Source organism: Cottoperca gobio, chromosome 12 (assembly GCF_900634415.1).
Source record: "Cottoperca gobio chromosome 12, fCotGob3.1, whole genome shotgun sequence".
Taxonomy (NCBI): domain Eukaryota; kingdom Metazoa; phylum Chordata; class Actinopteri; order Perciformes; family Bovichtidae; genus Cottoperca; species Cottoperca gobio.
In genome coordinates, this window is record NC_041366.1 from 11,850,533 (window position 1) to 11,863,294 (window position 12,762).

The window sequence follows — 12,762 nt, forward strand, 5'->3', positions numbered from 1 at the left end:
TTGAAACAAGAGAAAAAGTACTGTAAATAAAACAAACATGGTTGATAAGAAACAAACCGTAATTATATATATTTAATTTCTGCAATTTTCATATTTATTAAAAGAAAGTATATTACAGATTTTTTACTTGTAAAAAGTTGTCAGTGTTCTCGTGTTTTTTTTTATGTTATTTGCCTACCAGAAGGTTTCCAAATCTACAATTACCAACTTATACTTCCCTTACTGTAAAATGCTGCTGCACTTGCAAAAAAACAACTAACATCCACATTTAGGCATGTGTGGTGTTTTCACACAGATACATTTCCAGTCATCTGAGTCTGCATATCTTCTCATCTGGATGATTTTAATAAGCTTTTATTTAAGATATTTACATTGCTGCCATGTCATGACTATTCACTGTTCTCTTGACTTTGTCTATATGAAATGAAACGCTCTCTCCTTTATATAAAATGATGTTTTTGTGTTTGTTGAAGACCTGTCATGTGTTCTAATTGTAGACAAATGTAGAAAAGTTTTCCTAGTTGGACAGTGAAATGTAAGGGACTATAGTTTTGTTTTGTTTTCTACACTGAAAGCCTTCGCAGACAAGTTAAATTATACTTATTTTTATTTTAAAGACCTGTTATAAAAGAATGCCCTGTAGCATGTAACGTGTCCAGCATCAATAACTCTTTGTTTTTTTGACCCTGTGGTGTCTGAAGACTGCAGCTCTTTAAAAAACAGATGTTTAGCTCCGGTTCTAAAGAAAATAACATGTGTTTCATTTAAGTAAAGTTTCAATTTCAGCATCACAAGTGATTTTCCATTTTTATTCTTTACACAGTGTTTGAAAAAGAGTGGACAGAAGTGTTGCCAGAAAGCACAATCTGCTCGACCTTGGATGGACTTTCTTGCTGTTTCTGTAATTAGCGAAGGCCTTCATCATATTTTCTAAAAACAATCAAACAGTTGAAGGATGCACATGTGTTTTCATTAAGAATTCTTGAATGAAACCATTCCAATATTGTGTGCTCTGCTTTTTAAATGTATTTCTTGCAAACATAAAATATACAGCTTTATTAATGTGGTGAAGATGTGAGTCCTGCACCCGTGAGTCCTGAAGAGGAATTTGAGATTTTTGTTTATTAGCTTGCTTACGTGTGTGCAATGTATTTGCTGTCTCATCTTTCTTCTTCCTCCTTCTTTCTCATCATTCCTCTGACCAAGTACGTCTCCTACGCCCCGTCTTCATCATAGCCGGGATAGTGCCCCCCTTCGCTGGCGTCTCCCCCTCTGTCCTCAGGACACTGGATCCCCAGTCTCTTCTGCAGCTTCTCCTCCTGGAGGCGCTGCTCCGTGGAGTCCACTACGTCATAGATGTTATCCAGGGACCACATGGGTGATGGGAACCACGCCTTGACATCACTGTCCTTCCCCACAACCAGCATGCTGAAATAGTCCTTACTGATCTTCAGCTGTTCTCTCAGATTGTTGACCATGTCACGGGATAACGGCTCAACTTCACTCTGACTACGACCTGGAAGAAGAAAGACGAGTTTAAAAGTAAGTTGTGCACTTTCTAAACACAGTTAAAGGGGATTTCAATTTGGGAGTCCCAAAAGAGTTAATTCCATCACTATCTCTGCCCCGCATGACTGCGACCCACCGTTTAGGGGAAATAGCTCAACAGTTCCTGAGGCTTTGTCTCCAGTTCCAGTCAGCTTCAGCATTGCAAAGTGGCGAATGCCTGAGGAAAAACCCACAAATGAGTCAAAAGCATCAAAAGTATTTTTTGCAGAATGGCTCATTTCAGAATTATATATATATACTGTTTATTAATTTAATCTTTGAAAATACATTGTTTATTTTTTGATTATATATTGTATCAATCTGAATCTGCAAAGTAACTAGTAACTAAATCTGTCAAATAAATGTGGTGGAGTAAAAAGTAGCCTAGAATATTTCCCTGTGAAATGTTATGGAGTAGAAGTATAAAGGGCAAATGCAATTTAAATACTCAAGTAAAGTACCTTCAAATTATACTTAAACACAGTACTCTGAGTAAATGTACATTGTTACTGTCCACCTCTGCAAATAGCTGTGTCAGGCAGCCTAATACAGTACAATATTGCAATACACTTATTTACCTCTATGACCTTTTTGTAAATTAGTTTATTATGTAATTCTGCCCACTTAGGCAAACAAAGTGTTGGTTTAAAGTCCACAGAGAAAACCTTACTCATTTCCTCATTGCACCAGAAAGTGCAGAGCATACAGACAGTGTATTGTTCAGTAAGTGTAGCGTGTTACTGACCCAGGTGACACTTCTGTCCTCTGAGAGCAGAGAGCTGCTGTTGGAAGAAGTAGTCGTCCTCAGAGGGAGCAGAAATGAGCAGCAGTCTCCTCTTAGACATAAACCTAACAAAAAGTACAAGTCAGTATTGTATGACAATTAGGTCACGTTAAATAAGGACATTCCCAGTGAGAACACTCTTATATGATTTCTGAAGAGGCTCCAGATGCCTTTTGTCTCTCTGTAGTATTAGATTATAATGAGCACTGGATTACAGTGCAGTACCTGAGCAGTAGATTCTCAGTTCCAGGCTTTTGCTTGCCACCGGGGCAGGACGGAGGACTCCTCCTTTCCTGTTCTTTTTCTGAGCGCCTGGAGGGAAAGTTGTCAATGTACTCAAACAGAGCAGTACCCGATGGAGGAGCCTCAAAGACTCTCTAGGGGAAAAATAAAAGCTAATTAGGCAACAAAAAAAAACATCAAGTTGTGTATTTGTGTATTTGTATGACATGGAATTGCATTTCAGTGGATCCTGACAGCCTAAGACAGCAATAATTAAATTAAAATAATTGTACAAACACATCTGTCACAGCTGGATTATAAAAAAAAAAGAGAATCAATTAATTCTTTTTTAAATCTCTTACTAAATGGTGCTGGGTTCTTTTGGATTTTCTCAAATAAAGAAACGATGGTGCTTGGTTTGTAGTTTAAAAATAACTTTTGCCTGTTTGACTCCTGCACTCGCTTGGCAGACGAGGTGAATATTGTTCTCGACACTCTGAGCAGCTGTGAACTAGACGACTTCCAGGTGTGATCATGAGCAAGGGTTGTGCTGAATAATGATAATGCACGCTCATCAAACCCAAATACAAAATGCAGAAGAGACTGTCTTACATTGGGCTTGATGTCGTAGTCTGTGACGGTCATGGAAAAAAGGTCAGAGGACGACAGGCCGAGCTCTGCTCTCAACAGAGAGATCAGGCCTGAATCTGAGAAATGTTCTGATTGGTCACTGAGTGGAGGCTCCGACTCTGAAACACACAAAATACATGAATCAATGCGCTTGCATGGACGTAAAGAGAGCAGAGAAAACACCAGGGAACCCGTACTGTAATGCAACCCAGTCAAACCACACCAACATTAACTATAACTCAGAGCTAGCATAAAGCTGAAACACCACCTCTGAACAATGTTTGAATCTTATAACCTTCAAGGAAAGTATTTATTACATGGCTGTTCTGTGGGATTTTCAGAACTTTGGTTTATGACCAAATTCCTACAAAACAAACGACATTCCCATCAGCCGAAGCACTAAGTACGTGTTTACTGCTAATTTAGCAAAAGTTAGCATGCTAACATGCTAAACTAAGATATGTTGTAAGTTAGCTCAAAGCTCCACTGTGGCTTTAGTGCCTAAGTACCTCACAGAGCCACTTGCCTGGCTGTAGACTCTTGTTTTCCATTAACACAGCTTTTTTTCAGCTGCTGACTCTTGGAAGTACTTCATACAGCATTTAAACACACCACAACACAATAACAAATGAATAAACAGGAAGAAGCTTGAAAAAGACTAGTTGGTTCTTACAAAAAAGTAAGTAAGAAAGTAAGAGTATGGAAATTCACTGTTTGAGACTACTTCACAGTTAATGAAACCTCTGCTGCTTTAACTATGGAATCACCATATTTGCCTTTGATCACGCCTTATTGAAATATACAACATGTTCCTCTTTTGGTTCAGAATATTCCGACAGTATTTGTGTATGTAAAAACAAATAGATAATATCTGCTCTAGATTTCCCAGAACAGAACTCCTAGAGAGAACCTAACCAAATGTTTTAGATGAAATTATTCAAACAAACAACATCATATACACACACACACTCACACTCACACTCACACGCACACACAAACACCTCCTACCGAGCTGGTGGTGTTGCAGCGTGAGCATGGCGTCACTTCCTTCTCCCACAACGGTTACCACGGAGATCTTCCTAATAGCAAGGTCACATTGTTGCTTCTCGTTGTCGTCTTTCTGCTGGATGTACAGTGTTGCATCTCTGCTGGGCGTTGAGATCAACTACTCCAGAACAACACACACAAAGATGCATCACTTTAAATGGATGATAGGATGGTTGATCAGGTCCAGATGTCTTAAAAGTCCAATGTTTTGCATTAGAGATAAAAGACAGGGAGAAACAGGCAGACAACAAAATGCAAAAAGAGAAAGTTCTCACCATTAACCTTCTTGACCCCTTTAAACGGTCCAAAAACTCCTTCAGGGCTGTTTTATCATTCTCATTGGCCTCTCTGTTGGACTTTTTCCCTCTTCCTTTCCCTTTCTTTCCTTTTTTCCCTTTACCCTTTTTCTTAGAGCTCTGCTTTTCATGTGTGTCATCCTTTGCATTCTGCTCTTTTTTATCTTCATTGTTTTTCCCGCCATGTGTTTTCCTCCCTTCTTCCACAGCAGAGTCAGGCCTGCAGTAGAATAGAAAAAAATGACTTTGATGTTCATCCAGCACTACCACTGCCTGGTGTAAAGAGATGAGGAGGCATGACATACCACATGGGAACACACATTCTAAGCAGTGTTTAAGTGTAATCAATCAAACATCCACACTCTTATGTCTACTGTGTTTGATCATAATTGACCATAAATATGAAGATAGCACCTGTTTTTCTTCACTTCTTCGTTGGTATTTGGCGCAGATGGAGGGCTTTGCACTCTTTGCTGTACATTAGAAGTGGCCCGACCACCACTGCTGGAGTCCTTTCCCCTCGTGGACCCCACAGCAGACACCTTACGGATAACAAACCTCGACCGTCCGCTCAGTATATCCTGTATCTTACTCTTCAGGGCAGCTTTTTTGTCCACGGAAGGTTTTCTTTGTAAAGCCACAATGGAAGTCACATTTCCTCGCCTCTGAGGGCTCAGTACCATCTTCTTCTTCATCTTTTTTCTTTTCATCACAACCTTCTTTTTACTGGTTTTACACCTGAGTAAAAGAAAACAACAACATTTGCCATTTGTGTAGATATTTCCTCCAAAACTTCAACCAAAATGACACATTAACGTCTTTCACGGTGAATATGACACACATCCTTTCCATCAGGGCTTCAACCACTCCTACAAACTGTAATTGTTCCCAGAAAAAGCACCACTTTAAATATAAAGTGGACCGAATTAACTTGTGAAATATTGCCTCCGTTCTCTGTTAATACAGGGAATGGTAGAATAATGGAACCTCAAGTTGGATCCTTTTCTGGTCATCTTCTCCAGCTTCCTCACTGGGAACTGATCAATGAGCTCCAAAACCGCCTCAACACGGACCGGATAAGGGAAGCGCTCACTGACCCGAAGGTTCTTCTTCAGAACCAGCATGGTGAAGCCTTGCTCCTGAAACCATTGGTACAGTATGAAAACTATAAGTCAAGTTGGAAGTACCCACAAAGGAGAAACAGACAATTTCAGTAAAAGTTTTATTAAAAGAAAGACTTGAAATGTCTGTTTATATCTTGGTTACCTGGCTGGTGAGATCCATGTAGTGCAGCAGTTTGCTAACAGTGTCAGGGTCCAGGCTCTCCACTGTGGCGTCTCCTTGGAAAGTTGTTTTCTGGATTCGACCTTCCATCATGGCATTCTGAATGATGGTGATGATGAATGTGTCTCTTTCTGCAAGACGGCAGTTCAGCCCTTTCTGAGAGAGACCGGGAGAGACGCAACAGAAAGAATAAAAAAAAGGAATTACAGAAGAGATTGAAAGGGTACGGAAGCCCTGCGAGGCAAGTGAGAAAAATATTCTGGCCATCCATTGTCTAAGTCTGATCTACAGGATTTTCACTCTTGTGTTTATGACTTAACAGGTAAAAAAAAAAAGGTTTTGCCAGAATGATATTCATAAATTCCTTAAAACAAAGTTCATCTGTGAAACAGGTGGAACAGAAGCTTTGCCATCATCATTTTCATTGGTTACTTTTCTTTTTCCATCTGTGAAAACTACCCCATGATCTAAATAGAGTCAAAGCATTTACGTTTTCTTCCAGATGACTTTTAATTTCTCCATGCACTCTAAACACATAAGTTGTGGTGCACTTCAGCCTCTTGTGGACGAAATGAGTATTACAACAACAACAAGCAGTTCAATGATCCTGACCAAAACAAACTGTTTGTTCCACCTGTTTTTACAGGTGACAACTAAGGAATTGAGAGAGATTATCCTGGCAAAACCTTTTTTTCTTCCACCGGTTCTTAAGTCACAAAGCCAAGAGATTAAAACAATTAAGATAAGACCTAGAAATGGTTCTCACTGGTCTCTCAGAGCTTGTGTAAAAGGGGGATGTTTTTTAGTGAAAATCCTTTGTGATATTTTTCTATCTCTAAAGGTTTTATCGGAAGAGAATATAAATCAGTTTAGTACCTGCTCCATGTCTTCGAGCTGTTTCTCCATCATACGAAGGTAGTGGTCATTGTGTGATGGGGCTGTTATCACCCACAGTCGCTTTTTACCTGGATGGGAGAAAGGGGGTGGAGGTAAGTAGGAAAACAGACAAGTAGATACATCAGCTGATAAGTTCATTTGTCTTGCCTGCAAAGTCCGCCAGGAAATCCAGCTCCGGAGCCAGGCTTGATGAGGACTCTCCAACTCCTCTGTTGTCTCCATGTTCTTCGTCCAACCCTAACCCCTGCTCCATCCCCGGAGGGAGGTCTGAATAGTCTCCCCAGTCCCTCACATTAATGTCCAGCTGATCCTTGGGCTTGCTGCGACTGATGCCCGGCCAGGCGGTGAGCAAACTTGGGTAGCTGAGGCTCCATAGAGCAGCAAACAACAGCAGAGGCCAGTGTGACTTATAGAAATGAAACATCCTTACTTACACGATTGAGTGGTTGGTTTGTTAATCAGCTGGAACTGGTTAGCGACTCTTAAATCCTCTGGTTAAAAAATAAATTTGTTCTAGATCGTAAACAGCAGTGTTGCATCTGAAACAAAGAAGACAGATTCGCCAGCTGTTTAAAAATGATTTAAGAGTGTAAAAGCTTAAGATCTTCAGTCACAAAACTGCAAAATCCATATGTTGAATCCAAATTCAAAACCCCATTAAAGGCTGAAGAGTTCTGTATCCTTAAAAAAACTGGTGCATCAAATCTGACATGAATCTCAAAGGTAAAAGGACTGCACTGAAGTTAACCCCTCTCACCAGCCGAGAGAGACTGACTGGGGAGACTTCCCTCTCACACACACACACACACACACACTCCTGGTTCACATTACACCCTAGGATCGTTAACAGGAAACTCCTGTTTTTTTCTGGGACTTCAAAGCATTTTTTTCCTTATTTTCTCTCTCTCTCTCTCTCTCTCTCTCTCTCTCTCTCTCTCTCTCTCTCTCTCTCTCTCTCTCTCTCTCTCTCTGTGTATGTCTCTCTCTCTCACACACACACACACACACACACACACACACACACACACACACACACACACACACACACACACGCGTGTGTGGTGCTGATTTGTCCCACAGCTGACTGTTTTGTTGTTCATTAGTCAATAAAAAACAGTCACTTACATGCACACATACATTGTTGCATACATTGTAGGATAGTAGGTGTGGGGGCAACTGCCCAACTGAGTCTTTGATCAAGAGAGTGAATGCGCATCTGCTTCAGGGGTGCTGCTGTGAGGCTGATCCTGACTCCTGACATCTCTAGAGTGGGGTAAGTGAAGAGACAATATCCCTGTAAAATCCAATAACTCTTGCATTATAACACCTAGTGAAGATTGATCATATTTGACAGTTTTTTATTTTGACATGTGTCACTATCTATCAGAGACTGACAGACTATTGCAGGTTGCCTCACACATGTAGAAGGTAAAAACAGTAAGAAAACCGGAGTGTTGACTGAATGATGTAGTAAAAGTGGGAGATTAGAGTAATAGCAGTTCAGTTTAAAGCCATTTGTTCAACGTGTGTAATGGCTGTGACAATAAATGACCCAGACAGGCCAATAGACTCTGCTGTCTAGAAAAGTTCACCCCAGTTCAAAGTTGTTAATCTCCGGCAAACGTGCCCACAGGCGAGTTAACCCTTAAGACTCTCTGCCAGTAAAAGGGTATTCATCCCTCCCAATGCTGCGCCATTAAAAGCTCCATCAACTAAAATATTTACCACATTAAACAAAAGCCTGGAACTAGTAATCTATCACTTAATAGACTATCAATTCCCACCAGGAATCAAACCTAAAATTGTCCCTGATGTTAGCATAAGACCACAAGGCTCCACAAACCTGTGACCATAAACTTGACTATCTTATGTATAGCCTTTTTAGACACTTAAATGTCCAAAATGCGGGGATTTATAGGTCTACAAAAAGAAATCTGTTATTATATATAGAAAAATTCTGCAACGAAGGGAACAATCTAAGCATCTCAGTGCCCAAACCTGAAGCAAAAAACAGAAATATATTAAGTTTGTGTGAGATGAGTGGGTCCTAATACGACTCATATGGGAATGGGATTGATCCAAGATCCTATTTTTTACTCCTTTTTAATGTAAGGCCAGGGTCAGTCACCATAATTCCACATTTTGATGGCCTTTGATGTACAATCATCCAACATTCAACAGTCAATCCACATTATTTGACAATTGCAAAAGTTCTTGATTCTATCCTTGTTTCTCAAAATAATGACATGGAAAACCCATATGACCTAAAAGAGAAAGAGGAGACAGGTTTTTTTAGAATAGAGAATGGATATGCAACTAGTGATGTGTCATTAGCATCTACTAAACAGAGCGAGATACAGCGACAGGTAGCGTTACACACTTTGAAATGACCGAAAACAATGAAGGGCGTTACGATCAGAAATGTTCTTCCACCTGCTCCCTGACCTCACAAGTACACGTGTTGATTAAATTTACAGCTTTAATTTCACTGAGCAAGAAGAAATCAAGGGAGAATATAGAAAATGAAAAAAGCAAAGACACTCAAGTAAAGCCAATGCCATTAGAAGAGCCGTCTTTAGGGTGAAACACTGAAATAAGAACCAGACGTAGCAACAATGCATTCCACTCTGAGCCTGTTAAAGAGAACCAGATGACCAGTATATGTGTGAGCGAGAGTCTATATATATATATATATATATATATATATATACACACACACACTGTATAAAGTCCATGTATTGCACTGTAAGTGAAGGGATGTGCTGGTGCAGAGTGAATATTCTGAAGAACAGAGTTGATACTCCTGTTCCCATGAGCAAAGATTAAAGATTTTAAAAGTTAAAAGGAAGCCAACTACCTTCCATGTGTCTGTACACATGTCCACCTCCACGTCAATGATCTTATATCATATGTCAATATGTATCATGGAAGTTATCAAGCATCCATAAACATGCTGCCCAAAACCTGAAACAACAATGTAATTCTACTTAATTAATAATTACTGTATTTAGTTTTAGCAGATTATCAGATTTTCCTTTTCAGCAGCAATGAAACTGAAAAATAAACAAAAATTAAAGAAAATTAATCCATGACACGATGTAAAATGCTGAAGTGTAAAAGCACCCCTTAGTGGAGAAATGTAAGACTTGCACCACATGTTTGAACAACTGTGGCATTGCTCAAAATGTGGAAGGATGCTGAATTTCCCACAAGTCCACAAGCGATTACATTTTTATTAGTCAAGTTTAGTTTTGAAGGAAAATGATTCCTAATAAAACATAATGATTCACCAAATGGATTTGAATGTTTTATCCCACAGTGCAATGGTGGATTTCAAATGGTTAAAGAGCGCTACTCAGTGGAACTACACAGAGTTGCATCTTCGATACATTTTGGGACGCCATTTATGATATAGTAGAATACACGTATATCGGCTCATTGGTTAATTAATGTATCAATGCATATGTATTTGCATGGTTTGTCTATTTAGAAATATACTTGTGAATAAAGCTTCCGACAAAGAGTTTTAAACAAAATATGTGCCTAAATCAAGCCTTAACTGTTAATGTTAGGGATCATAATACAACATATGAAACTTGATGGTGCTTTCAATTGATAAAATGTTGAGTTAATTTTTACTAAGTGTGTACCATATCTATATATATATATATAGATATATATATATCTATATGGTTTTGTCATGCCTCGTCAATGTCAACACGTCAAAAGTCACCTGACGCCTCATAATTTCTTATGATCCAATAATACTCCGGTATCGGCCGCTTTCACCAGACATCTTCCGGGTCGACGGAGAGTTCCCCTGCGCTGCACAGACCAGGACTATTTGCAAAGGTCAGTCGGGTTGCCTGCCGCTAACCAGTCTCACTGTCACTTTTCACCGTGCATTTGTTTCTTTTTGCATTTCTGTGTGTCTGTACGGGGCCTTTTGAGTCTTACGTCGCCTTTATGCACGAGACAGATGTGTATTAGCTGACGGGCTAAAGCGCTAGCTAGCTTAAGTTAGCTTTCAGTCACAGCTATGTTTTGCAGACAAAAGGAGACAAGTGGCAGGCAGCAGCTGGCAGGATAATAATCATGTTTATCTGTGGGTCACAGAAACTATTGAGCACCAAAAACACATTTAATCCACCAGTTTTGACGCTTTGGGTTCTGTGGATGACACAATAGGATGACTAAGTTGTTAGACTCTGATTTATTGGTGTCTTATTGTGTCATACACATCATTAAATGATGCCGCAAATCAGGATTATGAGAGCAGTTCAAGCCCCCAACCGGGTTTAATCCGGTACATTCAGGCAACTAACGTTTGCAATATAATGCTGCGTTCATCCTCTTTTATTATGAGCTAACGTTATAGTGTTAGCAACATGTTGACTGCAACTGTGTGATTCACATTTTATTAAGACTGTGATACTTTTTGATGACGTGGTAGCTTCATTTCTTTATGACATGATATACTCTCACAACACACCAAGCTGTCAATAGTGTGAAACCTGTCTGTTCTACAAACAGCTTGTTTTAAATAATCCCTTTTTAAAATTGTTCATTATATTTGTGATAACTGGTAAATCGTTCAGACCATTTATCAAGCGAAACGTTCCCTGGTTCAATTTCAAAAAGGGAACATTTGGCCTCCTTTCTTTGTTTTCCATGAAGGTTCATTTAATATGTTTGGGTTTTGGATTGGTGGTTAGACAACATAAGTCATTTTAAGAAGTCAACTTGGACTCATTTTTGCTTTTTTCTGAAGGACTAAATGACAAATCCAAATATTTCATAATTGACAACCTATTTTTAAAATGCTTACAGACTAGACCGACTGTATCCTTTGCACTTTGATTGTATACTATGGACTAAATGTCATTATACTCTATATTGATCCTTTGAATCAACTACATTGAAGTCTACCAAGTAGGTCAGTTCTGCCACAAAGGCGCCACTAGGGGCATTAAGTGGGACACAATTGGTTCACAACATAGTTTTTGCAATGACCCTAACAGTTTATTCTGCCTTTTGTGATAGTTTGCAAAGTGGAAAATAGCTACTGGGGCTGCAACTGACAATCTTTCTTAAACATGTCAAAAAAGGCGTTTCAAGTTCCTAATTTAAAGCCCAAAAATATCCAATTTTATATATATATATATATATATATAGATAGATAGATAGATAGATAGATAGATAGATAGATATAGATAGAGAGAGAGAGAGAGAGAGAGAGAGAGAGAAAAGCAACAAAATTCCATTTTTAGATATGCTGGAAATGGCAAATTGGCAAAACAAAATCTTGATACATGTCTTCCTCTGTAGTTTCAGCACTAATGAGGAGTGGTGTTCATTGTTTTCAGTTGTAATAATCAATGTCTGTTTTGACCTTTTTACCTAAAACGGTCCCTTTTACTATGTGCACTCTGTGGATTGTATAGCCAGTCAGTTCCAGTTTAAACCCTACTACACCAGCCAAGTCTATCCCAGTTCCATTATCTCCCCTTTTTTTTTTTTTAAGTAAACATTTTGTTCGTCACGCTGTTTACTGAGTCATTCAGTGGGCTACAATTGAAAGAATATGTCTTTGAAAATGGGACTACACATGCCTATATGAGGTCAAACACCTTGGACAGATTCATAATGTGGCTCAAACAGCCAGAATATGTGTTGGATTTGGAGCAAATGCATATAGGGGACTGTGTGACCCGTTTCAAAAACGTAGGTCATATGTGTGCGTTTGATCTTCAAGGTAAAAGGGTAGGACATATTGCTTTAGTACTTGAGGGCACAACTTGTAGTACATTCTTTTTCAAATGTGAGTGTCCAATTTAGTTAAAAGCTGATAATAATGGATAGAGATATTGACACTAACAGATATTGTTTCCTCTTTATTTCACACACTTTCATCCTCATGGTATTTACCCATAACCCCCTCCCCTCCCCTCCTTCTGCTGGTGCCCTTATCTCTCACCTGTCTCTTTCCCAGGAGGAGTGCTGTCTGTCCTGTTGAGCTCCTCCTGGTGTGTGACTCTCGGGTGTGTGTGTGTG

General features: G+C 39.3%; 1 protein-coding gene across 1 annotated transcript; it reads right to left on the minus strand.

The window, feature by feature from the left end:
* Positions 1-737: 737 nt before the first annotated feature.
* On the minus strand, positions 738-6,751 carry ccdc80l2 (coiled-coil domain containing 80 like 2). Its single transcript, XM_029444451.1, has 11 exons — positions 6,688-6,751; positions 5,794-5,967; positions 5,515-5,666; positions 4,942-5,265; positions 4,507-4,747; positions 4,193-4,349; positions 3,167-3,303; positions 2,558-2,709; positions 2,294-2,397; positions 1,646-1,726; positions 738-1,516 (listed from the first exon to the last, which is right to left on the minus strand). The coding sequence occupies exons 1-11, from the start codon at positions 6,718-6,720 to the stop codon at positions 1,215-1,217; spliced, it is 1,857 nt and encodes a 618-aa protein (XP_029300311.1). The 5' UTR covers positions 6,721-6,751; the 3' UTR covers positions 738-1,214.
* Positions 6,752-12,762: the final 6,011 nt, after the last annotated feature.

Excerpts from the sequence above, each read along its gene's own strand:
- ccdc80l2 (XM_029444451.1), bottom strand. The coding sequence starts at position 6,720 with ATGATGGAGAAACAGCTCGAAGACATGGAGCAG. Across the intron at positions 4,748-4,941 it reads GAAGAAGTGAAGAAAAACAG|GCCTGACTCTGCTGTGGAAG; the intron begins GTGCTATCTTCA and ends ATTCTACTGCAG. Across the intron at positions 1,727-2,293 it reads AGGACAGAAGTGTCACCTGG|GCATTCGCCACTTTGCAATG; the intron begins GTCAGTAACACG and ends GTTTTTCCTCAG.